This window comes from Anabrus simplex, chromosome 3 (assembly GCF_040414725.1).
Source record: "Anabrus simplex isolate iqAnaSimp1 chromosome 3, ASM4041472v1, whole genome shotgun sequence".
Lineage (NCBI taxonomy): Eukaryota > Metazoa > Arthropoda > Insecta > Orthoptera > Tettigoniidae > Anabrus > Anabrus simplex.
Window position 1 is genome coordinate 224545189 of NC_090267.1, and position 23965 is coordinate 224569153.

At 38.3% G+C, this 23965-nt stretch overlaps 1 protein-coding gene across 1 annotated transcript in view; it reads left to right on the forward strand.

Annotated features, from left to right (window-relative positions):
- LOC136866754 (cilia- and flagella-associated protein 52) overlaps positions 1 to 23965 on the forward strand; it is a 256308-nt gene that overhangs the window by 150635 nt on the left and 81708 nt on the right. The window contains exons 8-9 of the mRNA XM_067143864.2: positions 11768 to 11916; positions 19175 to 19320. Coding sequence (XP_066999965.2) covers positions 11768 to 11916; positions 19175 to 19320 — 295 coding nt within the window. The remainder of the gene's footprint in view (positions 1 to 11767; positions 11917 to 19174; positions 19321 to 23965) is intronic.

Here is a 23965-nt window from a genome sequence, read left to right on the forward strand (position 1 = left end):
CTGACGGAGATTGAAGGATAGATTAATGATCAAGTATTTGCTTAGTTCACGAAAATGTACCTATATATATATATATATACTTATAATACGATTCAATATAATTGAATACGTAATTATGATCTTGAAGATTGTTTAGAACAGTTGACGTGAAAAAACATTACTTCTTTTAACGGGATCTGTACAGTAAACAACCTTCAAAAATTTGATTTTTCAAAGTATTTTTTTAAATGTTTAACTGCACTCCTCTAGTTCATTTTGGTGAAAGAATTATTTAAATATCTGCATTAGTTTAGGAGTTACAACTTAAAATGTTAGACATTGCATAGGCTATTTAGAGAACTCTGAATGTTCTGAGATAACATATGGCGTCCGGTACATAACATATACTGGTGATGGTGACACAAAGTCATTCACAGCTGTGCCAGGTATCCAAGCGTATGGTCCTAGTGTATCAGTCACCAAACCTTAATGTGTTGGTCATGTTCAGAAATGTATGGGCAAACGATTGAGAAATCTTCAAGGGAAAAAAGCATTCAGATGGCAAATTGCAGTCTGGAAAAACAGACTGACAGATTCTGCAATATATACTCTGATGACCTACTGTGGAAATGCCAGAAGAAGTAATTCAACATCAGAAAATGATATGAGAACTGCTATCTGGACTAGTTTGTACCATAAAACCTCATCTGATGAAAATCCCTTCATTACTTCTGCCCAAAAGGAGATAATTCCTGGTGCCCGTACCAGCGAGCTGTCACTGCAGGCACAGTTCAAGAGTACAAACTCAAAAACACCTTACCTTCAGCTGTTATGGATGTGATTAAGCCTGTTTTCAAAGATTTAGTTGCTACTGAAATGTTGAAAAGGTGCTTACGATGCTATACACATAATGCTAATGAGTCTCTCAATGCTCGGATTTGGAAAGTGTGCCCAAAAGCTGGAATCTGTGGAAATACAATTGTGCAGATTGCCACAAATGATGCAGTTATGACATTTAATGATGGAGTGAAGAGTAGGTTGGCTGTACTGCAAAAAATGGGCATGAATCTTGGTGTCTTTTGTCAACGTGCAATGCTATAAGAGGACGTGATGCGTATAAATTCTGACGAAGAAAGGGTACAAGAACCTACAAAAGAGGTCAGAAAAAGCAGAAGAAGATTAAGACTGGAAAATTAAGGTGAGAAGTCTGATTTAGAGGGAACATCTTATGCCCCAGGAGCATTTTAGCAGCCACTGGAAGACTGCTGTGTCGTTACAGGCGTCATATAACTTTGCAGCTCATTTTCTCAAAACTGTATTTTTCAAAACCATTTCCCTTGTAACTCCTAAATTATATGGTGTATAACAATGCCACTTTTCTCTCATGATCTTAGTGGTAGTATCTACAAAACTGACCAAATTCATGTGCCTAGGGTTGATATTTGTTTGGAAAAAATATATTTACATGCAAGAAAAATGACCAAAATATGCAATATTTAAGTAACACGAAATTAAAAATACTAATTTTGCAAATATAGTTCTGGAAGTGGTCAGTTTTGTAGCTGTAACTTCAATCAGTACATTTAAAAAAGCAGAACACTAAAATATTGATAAATGGCCCAGCTATGAAGGAAACGGTGAGCACAGACACACAAAGAGCTGCCATTTTGAATAATTAATTGGCGAGTTTGATAATGCCAAAATCGATTCTTTGATATGTGTTTGCATAGTAAATATGTAGTATGCTTCATTTAGAAAGTTTCGTTGTTGTACATACAGTAGAAGTTGATATAAAAATTATTTAAAATATCCAAATTTTGAAGGTTGTTTACTGTACCAATCCCCTTAAGTGACTTACATTCCACTTCGTCTGAATTTTACAGTGCCTACCCCCATCATTTTTATATCACCTCTTCAACTGATATTGTGTGGACTTGACCGTTAATTTCTTTCTTACTTATGCATTGTTTTTTCGAGTTATAATCGGCTGATGATGGCCCAGACTGGGGTCGAAACCGGTACCATTTCCACTTTTAATTAAATAAGAATGTAATCTCTACATCTCTTATTTACTTGTATTGAATAGGTTGAACTACCATATTTATTATTTCAATTGTGATACTTTTCAATACAGAACAATGAAAATTTTTATCTTTAAATACTGCTGATCTTGTCATCCACTTTATGTGCGACAGTGGACTTATCAAGGGTATATAAATTACAAGTGTACTGTTACTCAGGGAACGTACGTCCCCTTTTGATACGTTAGTAATCCTTTCAGCCTAATTCTGTAATTGTTTTTTTTTATTTTTTATTTTGTACTGCGTTTTCAAATTACTTTGTCGAATAAATAATTTTGTTTTTATATTTTAAAATTCTCTTCCACTTATTTGTTCAGAGAGGATGATCACCTCGTACTTCCTCTTAAAACAAAAATCACCACCACAACCACCTCTGACTGGTGGAGGACGTCGGGTATGTTGGTATGGGTTAGTTAGGACATTTGTGACGGTTAATAGGGCAGGAACATTGTCACTGCCTATTGAAAGGAAGCATAGTGATGTCACAATTCGTTGCTAGGTTAGGGGTAAGGATTAGAATATTAGGGGTCGTTTGTGATATAGGGCGGGTGGGGGAGGGGAAGGGTAAGTCAACACCCCGGATATCATGTAATAGTTGGTCATAGGTGGTTTGTTGTTGCTGCGTATATGACGTAATGTTGAAATCTGCGATAATAATGTATGTACTGTATTTACGATCGATGTATTCCACAAATTTGGTTGGTGGGGAAGAACCTCGAGGTGTATAAATTGTTGCTAGAGCTATTATTTGATTTCCAATCGTGATTTCTATGATAAAGTTTTCAGATGGGTATTCATTTAGATAATGATAATGTTGTTGTGAGGGAATGGATTGATGAATACTAATAGCTACCCCTCCGTGACCTCTGGTGGGGCGATCGGAGAGGTAGAAAGTATGGTTTTTAAACAAGGACTTTGTTTCCTTGTTAAAAATGTTTCATTAAAAATTATGATATCCGGTTTGTGTTGATCTATCTGCAGATCCAGCAGCGGGCGCTTGGCCCTCAAAGAACATACATTATCGTAATAAATTTTCATTTACTACAATAGTGGACTAGGATCAAGGGGAAAGAATGCACAGTGCATTCTTGTCCCAGAGAACGTTGCGTCCAAGTGAGTCTGAAAGATCAATCGCGCCGCTAACTGGACCTGATACAGAATATTAGGACGTTGAAAGGGGAGAACATTCTGGAGCACCATAGTGATGAATCGCAGAATGTTCTCAGTGGAGGGAGGGGGACGAGTGGAAGAGGAAGGCGGGGTGGGAAGGTCAATGGGAGTGATAGGTAGCACGGTTTCTGGTCGAGTGGGGGAAGGTTGAGGTTTACCCTTGCATTTGACTGAAAATGTTGGATGAGCTTCGCCGCAGGTGCTGCATTTGGGTGATCCCTTATTCATGCAAGCATGTGAGGCGTGTTGACCACTACAAATCGCACATACCTGATCGAGAAAGCATGGGGCAGTGGTAGGATGATCGTAGGATTGACAGCGATCGCAGCGCCTGCGCTGTGGTGGAGATGAGCGGGAGGCCTCCACACGATGTTGCTTCGCGTAGATCAGCACACCATCCCTCAATAGCTGGTCCAATGTTGCAGTATCCTGGGAGAGAATACGCATCAACGAGGTCGGTCCGTTGGCATTCCGGATACGAATGACCCGGAAGATTTGATGTCCCTGCTGCTGGAGTTGGGCAGTGACCTCGTCCTCAGTGTAACTGCGATCGACCCCATATGCCACCACTGACAAGGTGGGGGCTGGACGCAAAGGTGGTTGGTTTCGCTGTGGTTGTTGAGCTAGGTTCTGTGCTGCACCGTGCTTTCCAAAGTGCGCCATTCCTATGGAGTTGACTAGGACTGTGTAGAATGGTCTAGAAGTTTTGATATTGTAGCCATCTTTGCTCCATTGAATTTCTAGATTGTATTCATGTATGGCATTGGGCAGAAACTTGGTGATAATATGGTAGATTGCTTTCGGATGGTTGATGTCCGGGTTCAGATGCCTCAACTTTACTATGTAGAATGGGGCAGGTAGACCGGTGTTTTTTGCTGTGCCACTGTGCTGTCGTACTTGGTAGGGCAGTGCAGGATTTTTTGCTGCCTCTGCATAGCTTGTAATATTTGATGGCATAAATTCCGGAGACTGGTTCCCAGGTGGTAAATGAAACATTGCTATAATATCACTCTCTTTGATGTTTAGAAGTGATATGCCACTTGGAGATGCTTCGGGATTGGCTGACAGTGTTGTATAGGTACTGCCTGTCGATGCACGGGACCTGTCATCCTCAGGAGCAATGGCGATCTTCTTACGATGAGTGGGACTCGGAGAATCATTGAATTCAAGACTCCTTGCTTGTTTTATTGTTTCCTCATCCATCACAGTTTTTGTTGTCCTCGTGGTGGTGTAATACTTCCGGACGCCATGAATGTTGCTTTGCCCACAGGTAATAAATTGTCGACGGATGGTGCCCTCTGTTGATCTGCTGCTGATATATGGGTGTTGCCGTTCGTAGCTGTTGCCATACAGTACACAAGTAGCTGGAATGTAGTGGAGGCCACTGCGTAGGCTACTTGGAGCCACCGGCAGTGCCATTGCACTATGAGAGACTTTGTCTCATTTTCAAAAATTGATGCCTGCCTGGCCATCAGATGGTATAGATGTTGATTCCCATAGGGAACCTGAAATATTTGTCCTGAATGAGTAAATTTATGGTATCAATATAGTTCGTCCGTTATTGGACATTATAAATTTTCCAGATAACTCATTCCTGGTTGCCAGCGTATGTTCTGAGCTGTCAATGGAGATATGGCGTGGATGGCACTGGTAGACGAATAAGTTTGAGTGGTGCCTTTAAAAGTAAGAAAGATCACAATATGAAGATAAAGTTGGAATTCAAGAGCACAAATTGGGGCAATTGTTCGTTTATAGGAAGGAGAGTTAGGGATTGGAATAACTTACCAACGGAGATGTTCAATAAATTTCCAATGTTTTTGCAATCATTTAAGAAAAGCCACCTGGGTGACTGCCCTAAATGCAGATCAGTAGTGATTGATGATTGAAAACTGCCATGGTGTTCCTTTAAAAAATTATAAAGACCAGACATACCATAAGAATTTACCTGACTAGACAATAGTGCGCTATTTCAGATAAGTTCTAGAATAACACTGGATGTAACACAGATACATTTAGCCCAACTGGGTAAAGGTAAACAAGTTTGAGTTAAGAAGACTATTCTGCAATACACAAATGTTAAACAAATTTCGAAATACCAGAAGTTTGAGTGTGTTGACACGCAGAAAGTTCATTTTCACATAAATTCGAGCAGCATTCCAAACAAAGTAATTAAACATCCAGCTGCTCCCTTATGGATACATAATCGAGTACAACCACTTGACAACGTAGTCCTGTGAAGTTCACACTACTTCATGGTCAAAGAATAAGTTCCATACTGATGTGAAAATTTATATCAGCGTAACACAAAGATGTTTCCGGCTCTCCAACAGCCAAAGAATGCCTCAAAGTAGCAGGCAAAGAGAGCTATTTACTGTATATAGGCCATTTGGAGAGGGAAAGTACAGCAGAAGTCACAACACACAGTACTAGAAACACCAAGAATTTCCATGAAGAGTGTAGAATTGATTACGTCATCTGGGTTTGACACAGGTAATCAGCTGACAGTAGTCCCATGGCTCTGGCAGTGTGCAGGTGTCAAATGCCGGGAAGACAGCAGCAGAAAATAACTAATGTGGGAGGTGTTTTGACAATGTTACAACCTCTGCCAAGTGGTAGAATATCAAGTTGTTACTATGAAAGAGAACTTAAATAATTTAATTTCACTGTTTACAAAGCTGTCTCTAAGCTTGGAAGATGTTACATATGACATGTAGGTAAAGCTACAAGGGGTGCAAATTAAGTTGATAGCTTCATAATGGAGTTTCTGAAAACATACCCAAATCAAAAAGGGAGGACTCAGACAACTGTGTTGGACAAAATAAGAACAAGTTCGTGTTGTCTGTTTACTTGTATGCTGTTCAAAATGTTGAAATTCTGTGTATTCAACATAAGTTGTTGGTGGAGGAGAGAGATACACACACAATGAGGGAGATGCTATGCACTCTCACATAGAATATGAGAAGAAAAGAGCACTGAAATGTGCCCTATTTACGTTCCTTCTCAGGTTACTACCATCGCAAGTCTTGCAAAAATGACCTGAGACCGTACCTTGTAAAACAAATGGAAACATCTGACTTCATAGATTACAAATCATTATGCAATGGCATTGTCAACAATTTGTCCATCAGTGATGATGGGGAGAAGTTACATGGAATGCTGTCACTGAGATAATGATGGAGAAGAATTCACCTGGAGTGTTCTTTCATAAAATGTCCTACCACAAAAAGAAATATAAGCATGTGGCTGTAAGCAGAAAGACAAAGAGGAGCAGTCTATATCATCCCACACAACTCACAAACCAACCTTTAGGAAGTTTTCCAGGACATCTTTAATACATCACCAACTCTTCACTACTTTGGAAGCAGAAAAGGAATGAGGTTCTGGTTATAGGAGCAAATTACATGTTCATGATGTTCTCCTGAATTATTTTTCAACATTCATGCCATTTTCTGGCTCAGTGTGACATTTGTCAATAACAAATAACAAATAAATTGTATAAATGTTCAAATTTAGAATTAAACCAGGGGGAAAGAAATACAAATACAAACAAGAGATGGAATTTATTAACTGTCTAAAATTTTAAAGAGTAGTCACTGAAAGACCACATCATCTGCATGTTAGCCATATCTGGGAGCCTTCAAAACAAAATGTTTTTTTTTTTTTTTTTTTTGCTAGTTGTTTTTACACACCGACACAGATAGGTCTTATGGCGACGATGGGACAGGGAAGGGCTAGGAGTGGGAAGGAAGCGGCCGTGGCCTTAATTAAGGTACAGCCCCAGCATTTGCCTGGTGTGAAAATGGGAAACCACGGAAAACCATTTTCAGGGCTGCCGACAGTGGGGTTCAAACCTACTATCTCCCGAATACTGAAATGTTTAATTTTAAACAAATGGATAGTATACATTGTGTAATAAATTGAAACGTATCCAGCATATTCAAAAATCCAATTTTTTAATAGTTTTCACACTATGAAAAGGCTAATAAAGTATTATAGAAAACTTTAGACTCCTTTTACCCAGCAAAATGATTTTTGCAGATATAGTTGTCTTGCAATGGCATGGTGAGTTGTGTAATAGTTCCTTACTCGTTTACTTACTTGAAAACATACTAATCTGAATTTAACTTGAAAAATCTGAAATATCTGCATTTAAAATGGAAAATATGAAAATTAATATTCATTAAATAAAATACACAATCGTCGGACCTTGTACTCACACTTACTTCTTACCTGCTTATGTACACATACGTTACTTGATGGGCGCCAGCTACCACTCAGTGCAACAATAATAGAATGAGAATCTTGACTATCTCTAGGGTGTGGGGTAATAAGCTTACTTTTGACAACATACCATATAAGTTCTGGGAAAAGGAGATTGGCGTTCGGTTTCCCCATTAAATTTGAGGTTATGTTATACTATTCTGGAAATGAAACGCTAAATTAATTTGATAGAACAAAATATATTCTTGAAATAATTTCAATAAAAGTAGTGAGAACTGCTGCGATTAAAATAGATGAGAATATGAAATTATGACATTGCAACTGAAAGAAACTAGGCATGAATTTGAATTCTTCTTAACCGGACATTTAACAATTTATACGAAATATATCCCTCACTGGTTCACTTGACTGTACCTTAAACACTTTGAGTGTAATTGCAATGTATTTCTTTTGATCTGGTGTTTACTGTAGATGTGTTACGCCTAACTTCGTGATACATCCTTGTGACTGCTTCTTCTCCATATTATATGACTTCTTGGTAAGTCTGCACTATATGACTTCATTGCAAGTCTATCCTTCTATGACTTCGTGGTAAGCCTTCCCGTCCGTATCTTTAACTAAGAAACCGACCAACTGTAGCCTCACTGTCAATGACTAATGGCTCACTGAGTCTTCTCCATCTCGTTCCCTCTCCGACCAACTGTGGCCTCTGCTTCCAATTGAATAATGAATGACGCTACAATATGCAGCCACCTTTTATAGACGTTGGTTGACGCACCTACGTAATCTCCAAAGATAACTATGACCTACTCCCACCTCGGGAGCTCCTAGTAGGTATCTCCAAGAACGTGAGCTCAGCGCTAAATATGCACGATGACGTAGCAATGACTTAGCAGTAACGCCAGCAGTATTGCACAGTGTAGCAATGCCATATCCACATCTGACATAGGCCTACATCAACTCTCACTGTACATGTTTTTAATGTTAATCTACACACAGGTATATATGCATACATTTAACTACAATCACGCAAGCGACAAGCATTGCAGAATTGAATTTAATAATAATTATAATACAATAATAGTAATCTCACAGATAAAATAATAATAGTACGGACATAATAATAATAATATATAATATAATATTATTATTATTATTATTATTATTATTATGATTATGATTATGATTATTAAAATACAGATATCATCTTGTAACGGCATTTGAACAGTTACAGTTGTACAGCACAAATGTGCCAGTATCTTCACCTGGAAATTGCTTCAATAGACCATGACCAAGTCTTCCTTGAACCAAAACCAACTGCACATGCCACACTTCGATCTAAAATTGTTCTCCAAGAACATGTTAGTGAAGTATCTTGTTGCCACTCATAACCTACTGCATATGCCCCACACTCGGACCAACTTCATCCTCCATCTCTTGGTTTTCTGTGGCCTCTCTTAACCAGCTGATGGCATCTGTTTCCACTCGCCACCGCATTGTCTCTGGTATGCACTGCTTCAGCTTTACAGGCTCCCTAAACCAACATATTGGCGTTAGTGTATATCTTTTGGATTTGCCGGCTTCCGTGTTTGCTCGTCTTTGTAGTGACGCAAGTGTGATAATAGGTATAACTTGAAAACAATGTTATCTCACCCATGAGTAACTAATGCAGATATCGAGGTTGAATTATTATGGTTATTATTATTATTATTATTATTATTATTATTATTATTATTATTATTATTATTATTATTATTATTATTATTATTATTATTATTATTATTATTATTATTTACGTTGTTGAATGATCGTATTGTGTGTGAGGTTATGTCATAAAAATGGACATTTATATCAGTTCCGTTAATGTAAATACCTGTAAATTAATATTATAATTTATTCTTACCTGTATATATAAATTGTAATACGTAATTGTGAAACACACTGTAACTTCCAGAATGGTATAGACACTAGAATAATTGAGAATATTCTGTACATTATGACCTATGTATTTTGCACTCTAGAATATTCAAGAAGGTAGTTTTTTATAACGTAACTTTCTAGAGCCTGGCCAGGCACTATATAAAGACACGATCTTGACAATGAAGTTAGTTTTTGAGAGTTACTGTTGAGTTGTGGTTTGGAAGTTATTGGAAGAGAGTGGCTGACATCAGTCACTCAATCAATAACTACTGATCTGCATTTAGGGCAGTCGCCCATGTGGCAGATTCCTTATCTGTTGTTTTCCTAGCCTTTTCTTAATTGATTGCAAAGAAATTGGAAATGTATTGAACATCTCCCTTGGTAAGTTATTCCAATCCCTAACTCCCCTTCCTCTAAACGAATATTTGCCCCAATTTGTCCTCTTGAATTCCAACTTTATCTTCATATTCTGATCTTTCCTACTTTTAAAGACACCATCCAAACTTATTCATCTACTGATGTCCTCCCATGCCATCTCTCCACTGACAGCTCGGAACATACCACTTAGGCGAGCAGCTCGTCTCCTTTCTCCCAATTCTTCCCAGCCTGAACTTTGCAACATTTTTGTAACATTACTCTTTCCTTTATATACAGGGGCTACTATAGCAACTCTCCATTCATTTGGTAAAGTTCCTTCATGAAAACAATAATCAAACAAGTACTTCAGATATGGTACTATATCCCAACCCATTGTCTTTAGTATATCCCCTGAAACCTTGTGCCGAGTTAGGCAGTTTCCATGTTGAATTGATCAGTAGTCATCTGTTTTCATCTGTGTTTCAAAGTGTAACCTCTGTGGTATTTAGTGTCAGTTGTCAACTGTTTAAAGATGGTGGCTTGTTGATATTGTTCAAGTGAAGTGTTTTTGTTTTGTGATACGGTGATTAAAGTTATGTGTGTATTAATTTGTGTACTGTATATATGTGAATAAAATTAATTGTACCAACTGACAGCATCTTGTGTGCGTCTTTGTGGATGCATTACTAGTTTGATAGGTTCTCGATATTCTATTGCTCACATATTATGCATGTATTTGGGCTTTTTGGCACAGAGTCAACAAAGCTCCAAAATTTTCACTTTTCTCATCTGAAATTTTTAGTTATCCACTCCTGTATCTTCATGATGCTTGACAATCTTAGCTATGAAATTCGCACCTTCCAAATAATCCACACCCCATCCTGTTCTGACACTACAGTCACTTCCATAGCCCGAAACAAAGGAAATCACCCGTCGTCATGGCAGCCATCTTGTTTTGTGTGATAACATCATCAACCAACTTGGTGATTTCATTTTGTCTTTTACTCCTTCCTTTTTCCAAATATGTTAGCTCTATGTGCAATGTAACTATGTTTTCTATGCGTTTCAAATTTAAATTAATCTGTTTCATAAATTTTTTTAATGTGGCACCCAGTGTGGGACCAAATTTAAAGACATATCAACATCAAAAGATGATCATTCTAGCCTTGATTTGGAGGTACTCAGCCATGCTTTCCTTTCACTTCATGAACTGTGACTCATCTGCTGCATGTTTTCATGTTTGTCTTTGTCTCCTCTTTCCATTGCTCACTCTTCCTGTACTGACCTGACATTGTGTTTATCTTATTATGTGTTCCTTTTTGTGTTCCTGTCTTTCTATTTATGACTTAGATGTGCTTGTGTGTGTTTTTCAAAATTATTTTATGCCCACATTGTAGCACTTTAATCAATCCATATACATTTAAGTCTTAAGAGTATTAGCTACAAATTTGGATTATATTTCTTCTTCTGCTCCCAGAACTCCTTCTTTCTTTCAGACCTGGCTGCCCTTTCTGTGTGTACTGGTGTACCGTTTGCATGTAAATGTTTTAGTTTAAGTCTCTGTTTCTCAGGATTCTCTTCTCTTCTCTTCTCTTCTCTTCTCTTCTCGGTCTTCAATTTTCTGCATTGTCAAGCCTAATTCATTTAAATTATTGGACTTCTTTGAACCAATTATTCTTGGTTTTACTTTTCCAAAAGTAGTTGAAAAGATGTTTCAATTCATCACAAGTTATACATTTCTTGAACAGTTTCACATTATTTTCAGTGTTTTTAAGGGTGTTGGATAAAATATTTGATCAAGAGTGAGGAGTCTCATCACCATCTTCTTGCCAGGACTAAAGGGATTAAGCAAAAAATGTCTTACTTTAATTTAGCCTCACTGTGTAGGTCATAAACTAATGTTGGTCAACAAACAAGTATAAAGTGAGTTGCTCATGTAACTATTTTTTATGTATTTTATAGCAATATTTCAAATTTTTCTATGGTGAATAAATAAAGAATTACTTTTTTTATTCTTATTGTTATTGTTCTGTTCTCAGTGATTTTGGTGAAGTTTTTGCAACTTCTAGTAAGCATGATATACGTGTGTGGAATATAAGTACCAGTCAAGAACTCCTAAGAATCAGTGTGCCAAACTTCACATGTTCTAGCGTTGTGTTTGCCCATGATGGACGATCGATCGTAAGTGGTAAGACCTGATTATATACCTATTTTAAAAGAGTAATATATAAGAAGTATTTTTTTCTACAGAGCCATGTCAAAAACGCAATAGAATTGTTTTTATTCTGTACAAATGAACATTTGCTGGCATTCATTTGTTGTCTAACATTTTTTATGATCTGTGTCCGTCTTGCTTAGTGTGGAGTTATAGTTACAAAAGCATTCAGTGATATTAGTATTTGTATTCTTCTGAAGAAATCTGTAACTGAAACCCTGGAAATCCTATCATTATTGTTATTGTTATTATTATTATTATTATTATTATTATTATTATTGTTGTTGTTGTTATTATTATTATTATTATTATTATTATTATTATTATTATTATTATTATTATACTCAAATGTTCAACTATAAGAAACCGCCCAGAAGCCGTACTTATTAAACCGATGAATGGCAAGACTTTTGCAAATGTTGTGAAGGATATCCACTGCAAGGTGAACCCGGAAGACAGTGGCGCTGGTATTAGATCGATCAGGAAAACTATATCTGGAGCAGTTCTTCTTGAATTTAATAAGGCCACGGAAAAGGAGAACAGAGAAAATTGTAATAAATCACTTAAAGGTGCTCTTGGACATGATGGCAAAGTAAAGGTTTTGACACCTAGAACTACATTGGAAATTCGAGATATGGACAGTGCCACCACTATTTCCGACATAGAGGAGGCTGTAAGATGAGAATTAGAAAATCTTAATCAAGAATTGAAGGTCTCAATCACAAATCCGAACAGCAGGGGACAAAAACTCACCATTGTGGAGATAGAAGATAGCGAGGCACGAAAGCTGTTAGACATAGGCAAAATTAAAGTAGGCTGGCTATACTGCAGAGTAAGACGGTGGGCCGTAGTTCCTCAGTGCTTTAGATGTCTGTCATATGGGCATCAAGCATGAAACTGTCAAGGATTGGACAGAAGTAAACTCTGCTTTAAGTGCGGGGAAGCCGGTCACAAGGCAGTAGGATGCAAAACGAATCCACGATGCATAATTTGCACAGATATGGGCGTTGAAGAGTCAAAATGACATCTTGCTCTTGGCTCAGGCAAGTGTATTGTGTTTCGTGAAGCACTAGAAAAGGCCAAAAAGCAGTGGTGAATGGTACAGATCCTTCAAGCCAATATACACAGGAGTCTAACTGCCAATGATCTATTGACGCAGATGATCTATGAGATAGGAGCAGACATCTTGATTCTTAGCGAACAATATCAAGACAGAGATCAACCAGGCTAGTTTTCAGACAATCTAGGGACAGCTGCGATATGGGTACCAGACCTTGGAAAATATTCAGTTATAAATCAAGGATGCGGAGATGGGTTTGTCTGGGTCCAAGTTGAGAAGGTAATTTTTGTCAGCTGTTATTTTACCCCAAATGAGGCTATTTCTGACTTCCAGACAAAACTAGATGGGCTTGAAGATACTCTGCAAGGGATGAACACTAACCTAGTTGTTGCTGGTGATTTTAATGCTCAAGCAGTTGAATGGAACATGCCTCAAACAGATTCTAGAGGACGGCGTACAATGGAGATGGTCGCCGGATTGGGATTAATGGTTATCAATGTTGGTAATGTGACAACCTTTCGGCGACCAGGGTGTCAGGGAACTATATCAGATGTAACCTTTGCTTCTGAAGACATTGCATCTAGGATAACTGAATGGCGAGTGATTGAAAAATATACTGGAAGCGATCATCAGTATATCACTTTTCGTATACTTCAAGAGACTCCGCATCTAAGGATTACCACGCGCAAGCCAGAAAGATGGAACATAGCCTCTATGGATAGAGAAAAATTTTATGAAGTAATACAGAATGGAATGGATTGTATGATGGATACATGTCACGGAGGCAAAAGAAGCATAATTGCTAATAAATGCGTGGAACACACCATGAGACTCCTTCAGCAAGCATGTGACGCATCAATGACCAGAATCAAACAACGGAGAGGCAAGCGTCCAGCATATTGGTGGAACGAAGAAATTACTGAGCTGAGCAGACAATGCCTGCGACTCAGATGAAGGACACAAAGAGCACGACATAACGATGACACTCTCTCAGTAGAGTATAAGACTATGAAGAAAAGACTGTGAAATACAATTAAAAAGAGTAAAGCCGACAAGTGGTGGGAAATGTCTAAGGAAGTGGATGAAAATCCATGGGGATTAGGGTATAAAATTGTTATGAAGAAATTCAGGATGCTACCAAGCCCTATCATGGATTCACGCACCATGGAAGAAATAGTACACATACTATTACCTGATCATGCAGAAAGGATTGATGATGAGACTGAGAAAGAACTAGAAGAATTGATAACAGTAGATGGTATTCCAGCAGAAGTACTAAAGGTGGCAGTCGAATTATGTCCTCAACTGCTGTTGAGAATATATAATCATTGTTTGAAAGCGGGAAAGAATGGGACACTGGTAAAGAATCTATCCATATAAATAGTATGACCCTTGTTGAAATAAGGACCACATAACCGATTTATTAGTTCCTGAACCGTGTTATTTGTTCCCCCAGCCGACCCTGTATAAATTTCGCAGTTGCAAACGTAACCAGATTCTGCATCACTGACAATGTAAAACTTGATTCCATATTTGTTTGGCTTATTCTTTATGTAAACACGGAAACCTACCCGGCCTGTCAAATTTTCAGTGGGATAGAAATTTTCTTTACATTTTCTAATAAAATGGTCATAAATCGGTCTAATCTTATGCAGGAGATCATGGTTGGGTTGACCTTTTGGAACATAAGTTTGATTGTCATTTAAGTTTAAAAATGACAAAATTTCTCGAAATCTATCCCCGGATAGGAGTGATCTCGGGAAAGGAGCTTGAAGAACCGGCGATTTTGCCCAATAATCGGTCAACTTTGGCTTCACAACCAAACACATATGAATGATTATTGCAAAGAAGTGATAAATCTCCCTCAGTGTAACTGTAGTCCAAGAGCCAAAGAGAGATCTTTGCTTTATCTGTTCACTGCGATTTATTTTATTTCTTATTACATTGCTTGCATAACAATTTGTTTCTGATTTTCTGTCCCTAAAAGTATCTACGTTCAGATAATTACTAAAATATTCCCGTGCATCACTGTTATTATCCACTGGAATTCTGACTCCACTTTTTTCCTGAAATACCAGTAATTGAGCAAAATTATTGGTAGATGACCATCCGTCATCAAACGCTTTCTCCCTTTGTTTTGCTGTTTTTCCCGCAGTTCGTAACTTGACGACGGGCTTGCATCGGGTTGTTACCAGTTGTCATCTGTACACAGGAAAGAACCCAAATTATTAGGGACCCGGAATAAAACTATATTACAGAACCCACTTTGTACCTATTTGAAATTAGCTAAATAATAAGTGTACTTGCCGGAAGCGTCAGAATCATCATAGTCATTTTGTATGAAATCACCACCATTGTCCTCCATTTCAGAACCCGACTCTTCCATAAGAACTTCCAATATGGATTTTAGCTCTCTCTTTACATGGATTCCTTGGTACTTGCACGAGTCACTCTCAACCGGATCGACCGATCCAAGTCAATATTGAAAGTCCCCTTGCCTATGTTTCTTTCCCATTCTTATAAGACTGTATTTTTGAGTATGTATTTTCATTTTGTTATCGAGTGCCCACTTAAAGAATATATTTAGATTGGCTTGTAATAACCTATTATCGCTATTATTCTGTATTTTTCGATATATTATGCAGTTGTCTGCAAACAATCTGCATTCACTTCGAATTTTGTTCAGCAGATCGTTGATAAATGCCATAATAGGAGTGGCCCTATAACACTACCCTGTACTACTCCCGAAGTTATAGAAACTTCATCGGAGTATTTACTTCCCACCTTTACGCTCTACGTGCGGTCTGTCAAATATTCCCAGATCCACAGAACCACCCTTTTATCAATGTTTGTTTCCACCAATTTTCGGATCAGAATGTGTTGTGGTACTATATCAAATGCTTGAACAAAATCAATTACAGTAGCATCACCTTGCACTCCTTTGTCTAATGACTCACTGATATCTTGAAGGACCAACAACATCTGGCTCTCGTAAGAGAAACTTTTTCTAAAACCATGTTGACGGCCATTTCTCCCATTGTTCTCTTAGATATTGTGGAATGAGGTGTTCCATTTGTTTGCATACAATGGACTTCAGGTTAATGGCTCTATAGTTATCCATTAGTAGCCTGTTGCCCCCTTTAAAAATTGGGACTACATTTAAGCTTTTTTTAAATTCACGAAAGTTATTGCAAGAGATTTGTTTTGTTTCTTGTAATATGCTATGGCTAATTTTAAAGTGATGATTTGTTCTGCACAGCTTCTCCAAGCTCTGAAGCCTCCTTGGTATTCACCTAATTCTTCCTTTAGTTGCTCATTGATCCTCCTGTATAGGATTCTGGAAGGGGCTGCCTGGTTAGACGGTAAAGGTGTGCTCGGTTCGCCCGGAAGGACGTGGGTTCAAATCCCCGTCAGGAAGTCGTAAAATTTAAGAAACAAGATTTCCACTTCTGGAGGTGCACATGGCCCTGAGGTTCACGCAGCCTACACCGAAAATGAGTACCAGGTTAATTCCTGGGAGCAAAGGCGGCCAGGCATAGAGCGAACCCCTCTACCCCATCACGTGCCGAGGTTACGGATAGTGGAAGCCTTTATCTTCCACCCCTCCAAGGGCCTTCATGACCTGTATGGAGATGACTTTGCTTTTTTTTGCTTTTTTGTATAGGATTCTGGAGAAAATCTTGTATGTGCAGTCTAAGAGAGAGATACCTCTGTAATTATCTGGATTGCTTTTATCTCCTTTTTTGTGGAGTGGTTGGATTATGGCTGTGGTCCAGTGTTCAGGGAACTTTTCTGTTATCCAGATTTTTGTTAGGGCCATGTGTAAGGATGTTCGATCTATATCACTGGCATATTTCCACATTTCTGCAAAAACTTAGTCTTCGCCGCATGCCTTATAATTTTTCAACTCTCTGAGTGCTGTTTCCACCTCTTTGATTGTTGGGGAGGTTTATGAGTTCCGGTGGGGTCTTGATGGGTGTGTTTGTATTAATTGCTAAAAGTTCCTGGGGTTCTTCACAGTTCAATTTTAATGAATGCTTTTGCCTTGATTTCAGCATTTTCCTTGTCATTATGTCATTTTTCCATTCTCACTTTTCAGCATTAACATGGGAGGGACAAATTTTTGTAGTTGTCTTCCAAACATTTTGTAAAAGTCTCTGGAATTGGATTTTTGGTAAGTTTCTTCTATTGAGTTGATTAGATCTTTCTGTGATTGTCTCTTGGTTTGCGTGATAATTTGTGTGAACTTTTTTTTGATATTTTTCAGGTTGGTTGCACTTTCTTCTATTTTGTGTGTTTGAAATTTGTGTGTTTTTCTTCATGAATTTTGTCACATTCTGAGGTCCACCAGGCATGTCTTTTACGTGGGTTCAGGGGGGCTAAATTTTCAGCTTGTTGCCTGAGAATTGGAACCAGTTCTTCTAAGTTATCTGTCAGTTTTATGTTTAGTGTGACCTCTCTATATTTATAATTCCTAATTAATTGGTGTGGATCAAAGTTCCTCTTTTGTTTATTGCATTTTGGTTTCTTTTTCACTAGTGTGAAAATTTTGATTTTGACTATGTAATGATCTGAACCTGTATCTACTCCTCTTAATACTTTAACATTGTAGATTTATCTGTGGAAGGATTTGTCCATAAATACATGATCCAGCTGCCATTCCCCATTTCTCCAATCAGGATGTTTCCAAGTTTTAAGTTTGTTAAGTTTGAGATAAGTTTGTGTTCTCTGCAGAGTTCAACAAGTCTTTGTCCATTCTTATTTGTATGTTTATGTGGAGCCCATTTCCCAATATCTCAGTATTTCTGTTCTCTTCTGAGTTGGGCGCTGAAGTCTCCTAACAGGATCTCAATGCTGTTAATATTTACTTGGTTTACTGTTTGGTCAAGCAGATCCCAAAACTTTTCCACTTCTTTCCTAGTCTTTGTTAGAAAATTCTTTTCATTAGTAGGGGCATGGGCATTTATGATTGTATAAATTTTGTTGGATGCTTTTAAACTCAAAGTTACAATTCTAGGTGAGATGGCTTGAAAATCGATTATCAAATCTATTATTTTCACACCGACTATAAACCCAGTTCCAAATTGGGGACGTTGTTTCATAACCCTTAGTCCAGGTTTCCCGTTATAAATTCTTTAGCCTTGAGATTCGAACAGTTCTTCTGTAGTATTTCTCATCTCCTGGAGTCCTGCTACTAAAATTTTCTAATTATCTAATTCGTCCGTCAAGTTCTTTAGTTTTCCTGCTTTAAGTAGAAAATTAATATTATGAGTTGCAATGTAGTTGATCTGATCTTGTTTGATCCTGTTCTTATGTGCTGGCATAGGAATGGGTGATTGCTAACGCTCCAACTCTTTGACGCCTTCTAGGTGGCTACCCACCGAATCTGATATAGTGTTCTCCTGCTTTCTTGGAGAGGACGGTGGAATTTTTTTCATAAAAGACCTTTTCATGGTTGACTTTCGAAGGTAGTTAACCTTGGGTGGAGCAAGCTTCGATTTACACCTACGGTTGTTAACCATAGACGGACAATCCCAGATGTTCAGGATTCTGGTTTGGCATTTTCTATTAACCCAATGAGGTATGGATTTCCCACCAATACTCGTGTAATAATAATATTTTTTTTATTTTTTTATTTTTGCTAGGGGCTTTACGTCGCACCGACACAGATAGGTCTTATGGCGACGATGGGGTAGGAAAGGCTTAGGAGTTGGAAGGAAGCGGCCATGGCCTTAATTAAGGTACAGCCCCAGCATTTGCCTGGTGTGAAAATGGGAAAGCACGGAAAACCATTTTCAGGGCTGCCAATAGTGGGATTCGAACCTACTATCTCCCGGATGCAAGCTCACAGCCGCGCGCCTCTATGCTCACGGCCAACTCGCCCAGTAATAATAATAATAATAATAATGATAATAATAATAATAATCATCATCATCATCATCATCTCTGTTTATTTGTTACAAACATCATACTGGTTATAGGAAAACACTTTTCAGGTAATATAGTAATTATTATTGAGAGAGTATACCTTCCCTTTCCTATCCAGAGGACCATCAGTCCAGGAGTTATTCAAACTATAAACCAAAGTAGTTGAGTTGATTTTATTATGTCTCTTAATTTTCGTATATTTAATTTTATAAAGTGGATCCATAAGGTTGTGATTTTGTACAGGTTGGAATGATGGCATAATTCGGGCATTCACACCACAAACAGGACGCCTAATATATTCTATACTGAGTGCTCACAGCAAAGGAGTTTCTGTTCTGAGAATGACGAGTGATGACAAAATGATTGTGAGCGGAGGAGTTGAAGGACAGGTAATTATGCAGTCAGATTCAGCTAATTGATGATGAGTTTATTTAAGACCCAAGTACATGGTTATCTGCCACAGTCAACTATAAATGCAGAAGCAGTCATTACATACAACCACCAGTTGTTGGAAAAATTTAATTCAAATTAAAACCTCAGTGGAGAGGAACGATCAAGTGACAAGTCATGTACCTAGAAAAACAAAAACACAAAAAGGAACTCATGATAGGATAAATTCAGGGTGAGTAAAATTATAGCTTAAACTGTAGTTTCTTATTTCCCAACTCTATATACCGATTTTCATTAAATTCTGTTGACCCATTTTCTTGTGGCTCGGCGTTCATATGGACTTAGCAACAAAAATGCAAATTCATGAATATCTGTGTTATCATAACCGGTATGGTAAAAATATACAAGACACAAATTGTCGGAAATTTATTTCTATAAAACTGTGGTTATGTAGTATTTATCGATACGACCACTAATAATATAAATGTTTGAGAATTACATTTTAGTCCTTCCACTAAACTACCATTTCACTCAGCGCTAATTGAATTATTTGCAGCCTAGATTGTAGTGGCTAATTATCTGACTCCACATACCAATTTTCAATGAAATAGGACCACTAATAATGTAAATATTTAAGAATTAAGTTTTATGCCTTCCCCTAAACTACGATTTGACTCAACGTGAATAAAATTATTTATAGCCTTGATTGTAGCTACTTATTTCCTGAATTTGCATACCAATTTTTATTAAGATAGGACCACTAATAACATAAATATTTGAAAAATAAATTTTCGGCCTTCCCCTAAACTACCACTTCAATCAGCGTGAATAAAATTATTTATAGACTAGATTGTAGCAACTTATTCCCCAACTTTGCGTACCAATTTTCATTAAATTCTCTTTAGCCGTTTTATAGTGATGCGTGTACATACATACATACATACATACATACATACATACAGACAGACAGACAGACAGACAGACAGACAGAAATCACGGAAAAGTAAAAAGTGCGTTTTCTTGTTACTGTGGACATGACCGATACAGAAATAGCATTCTTTTCAAATTCTGAGCAATGTACAGACAAAACTCTTATTTTATATATATAGATTGTGATAAAAGAATATTTGCCCCAATTTGTCCTCTTGAATTCCAACTTTATCTTCATATTGTGATCTTTCCTACTTTTATAAACGCCATGTTTGTGGGTTACTGTAGTCACGTCCTAGTTTGTGAACCATGGGCAACGGCTGAATGGCCTAGTAAGTGGTCCTTAGAGTCAGGATACCAGATGCTATGGAGTGGGGGTGGGCATCTCGGACATATTCTGAGTCGTGGCCCTCCTTGTGCTCAGGCGGCTAGGACTACACAATTCACCGGTGGTCCATAACCCGTTAGAGGAGAGATCATCACTTGGACTATGTGCAAGTAGGGCAGCATCCTGCTTCATGAATTTACCGAGCTCAGAACACTTTAAGCAAGCCTCGGACCTTTGGGAGTAATGGAGTCCCACTCCTATTTGACAGACGAGGGACTCCTTGGAAACAACTTGGCGAACGAAATGGAATTCGATGGGGAGCTATCAATATTAATGGGGCTTATGGAAGAAAGAAGGCAGAACTTGCTGAGTCAGCAAAGAGGATGCATCTGGATGTGCTAGGAGTAAGTGATATTCGGGTAAGGGGAGATAAGGAGGAAGAGATAGGAGATTATAAAGTGTACTTGACGGGTGTTAGAAAGGGAAGGGCAGAGTCTGGGGTAGGACTCTTTATCAGGAATACCACGTTAGGCACGTAAGTGAGCGAATGATGTGGGTAGATTTGTCAGTGGGAGGAATTAGGACAAGAATTGTGTCCGTGTATTCACCATATGAGGGTGCAGATGAGGATCAAGTTGACAAGTTTTATGAAGCATTGAGTGACATCATGTTCATGGTCAACAGCAAGGATAGAATAGTGCTAATGGGTGATTTCAGTGCAAGAGTTGGGAATAGAACTGAAGGATACGAAAGGGTGATTGGTAAATGTGGGGAAGATATGGAAGCTAATGGGAATGGGAAGCGTTTGCTGGACTTCTGTGCTAGTATGGGTTTAGCTGTTACGAATACATTCTTCAAGCATAAGGCTATTCACCGCTACACATGGGAGGCTAGGGGTACCAGATCCATAATAGACTATATCTTAACAGACTTTGAATTCAGGAAATCTTTTAGGAATGTACGAGTTTTTCGGGGATTTTTCGATGATACAGACCATTATCTGATCTGTAGTGAACTAAGTATCTCTAGGCCTAGGGTAGAGAAAGTGAAATCTGTCTGCAAACGAATAAGGGTAGAAAATCTCCAGGACGAGGAAATTAGACAGAAGTACATGGATATGATTAGTGAGAAGTTTCGAACAGTAGACAGTAAGCAGGTTCAGGATATAGAAAGTGAATGGGTGGCATACAGGAATGCTGTAGTAGAAACAGCAAGGGAATGCCTAGGAACAACTGTGTGTAAAGATGGGAAAAGGCGAACATCTTGGTGGAATGATGAAGTGAGAGCAGCCTGTAAACGTAAAAAGAAGGCTTATCAGAAATGGCTCCAAACCAGGGCCGAGGCAGACAGGGATTGGTACGTAGATGAAAGAAAAAGAGCGAAACAAATAGTTGTTGAATCCAAAAAGAAGTCATGGGAAGATTTTGGTAATAACCTGGAAAGGCTAGGTCAAGCAGCAGGGAAACCTTTCTGGACAGTAATAAAGAATCTTAGGAAGGGAGGGAAAAAGGAAATGAACAGTGTTTTAAGTAATTCAGGTGAACTCATAACAGATCCCAGGGAATCGCTGGAGAGGTGGAGGGAATATTTTGAACATCTTCTCAATGTAAAAGGAAATCATCATGGTGGTGTTGCAAACAGTCAAGCTCATGGGGAGGAGGAAAATGATGTTGGTGAAATTATGCTTGAGGAAGTGGAAAGGATAGTAAATAAACTCCATTGTCATAAGGCAGCAGGAATAGATGAAATTAGTCCTGAAATGGTGAAGTATAGTGGGAAGGCAGGGGTGAAATGGCTTCATAGAGTAGTCAAATTAGCGTGGAATGTTGGTAAGGTACCTTCAGATTGGACAAAAGCAGTAATTGCACCTATCTATAAGCAAGGGAACAGGAAGGATTGCAACAACTATCGAGGTATCTCATTGATTAGTATACCAGGCAAAGTATTCACAGGCATCTTGGAAGGGAGGGTGCGATCAGTCGTTGAGAGGAAGTTGGATGAAAACCAGTGTGGTTTCAGACCACAGAGAGGCTGTCAGAATCAGATTTTCAGTATGCACCAGGTAATTGAAAAATGCTACGAGAGGAATAGGCAGTTGTGTTTATGTTTCGTAGATCTAGAGAAAGCATATGACAGGATACCGAGGGAAAAGATGTTCGCTATACTGGGGGACTATGGAATTAAAGGTAGATTATTAAAATCAATCAAAGGCATTTATGTTGACAATTGGGCTTCAGTGAGAATTGATGGTAGAATGAGTTCTTGGTTCAGGGTACTTACAGGAGTTAGACAAGGCTGTAATCTTTCACCTTTGCTGTTTGTAGTTTACATGGATCATCTGCTGAAAGGTATAAAATGGCAGGGAGGGATTCAGTTAGGTGGAAATGTAGTAAGCAGCCTGGCCTATGCTGACGACTTGGTCTTAATGGCAGACTGTGCCGAAAGCCTGCAGTCTAACATCTTGGAACTTGAAAATAGGTGCAATGAGTATGGTATGAAAATTAGCCTCTCGAAGACTAAATTGATGTCAGTAGGTAAGAAATCCAACAGAATTGAATGCCAGATTGGTGATACAAAGCTAGAACAGGTCGATAATTTCAAGTATTTAGGTTGTGTGTTTTCCCAGGATGGTAATATAGTAAGTGAGATTGAATCAAGGTGTAGTAAAGCTAATGCAGTAAGCTCGCAGTTGCGATCAGCAGTATTCTGTAAGAAGGAAGTCAGCTCCCAGACGAAACTATCGTTACATCGGTCTGTTTTCAGACCAACTTTGCTTTATGGGAGCGAAAGCTGGGTGGACTCAGGATATCTTATTCATAAGTTAGAAGTAACAGACATGAAAGTAGCAAGAATGATTGCTGGTACAAACAGGTGGGAACAATGGCAGGAGGGAACTCGGAATGAGGAGATAAAGACTAATTTAGGAATGAACTCGATGGATGAAGCTGTACGCATAAACCGGCTTCGGTGGTGGGGTCATGTGAGGCGAATGGAGGAGGATAGGTTACCTAGGAGAATAATGGACTCTGTTATGGAGGGTAAGAGAAGTAGAGGGAGACCAAGACGACGATGGTTAGACTCTGTTTCTAACGATTTAAAGATAAGAGGTATAGAACTAAATGAGGCCACAACACTAGTTGCAAATCGAGGATTGTGGCGACGTTTAGTAAATTCTCAGAGGCTTGCAGACTGAACGCTGAAAGGCATAACAGTCTATAATGATAATGTATGTTGTACTCAAACTTGTTTGTCTACTAATGTCATTCCACGCCATCTCTCCACTGACAGCTCGGAACATACCACTTAAACAATGATAAAGGTGTTTTAATTTATTCCACCTATTCAATACTTATACTTATAAGTATTGAATAGGTGGAATAAATTAA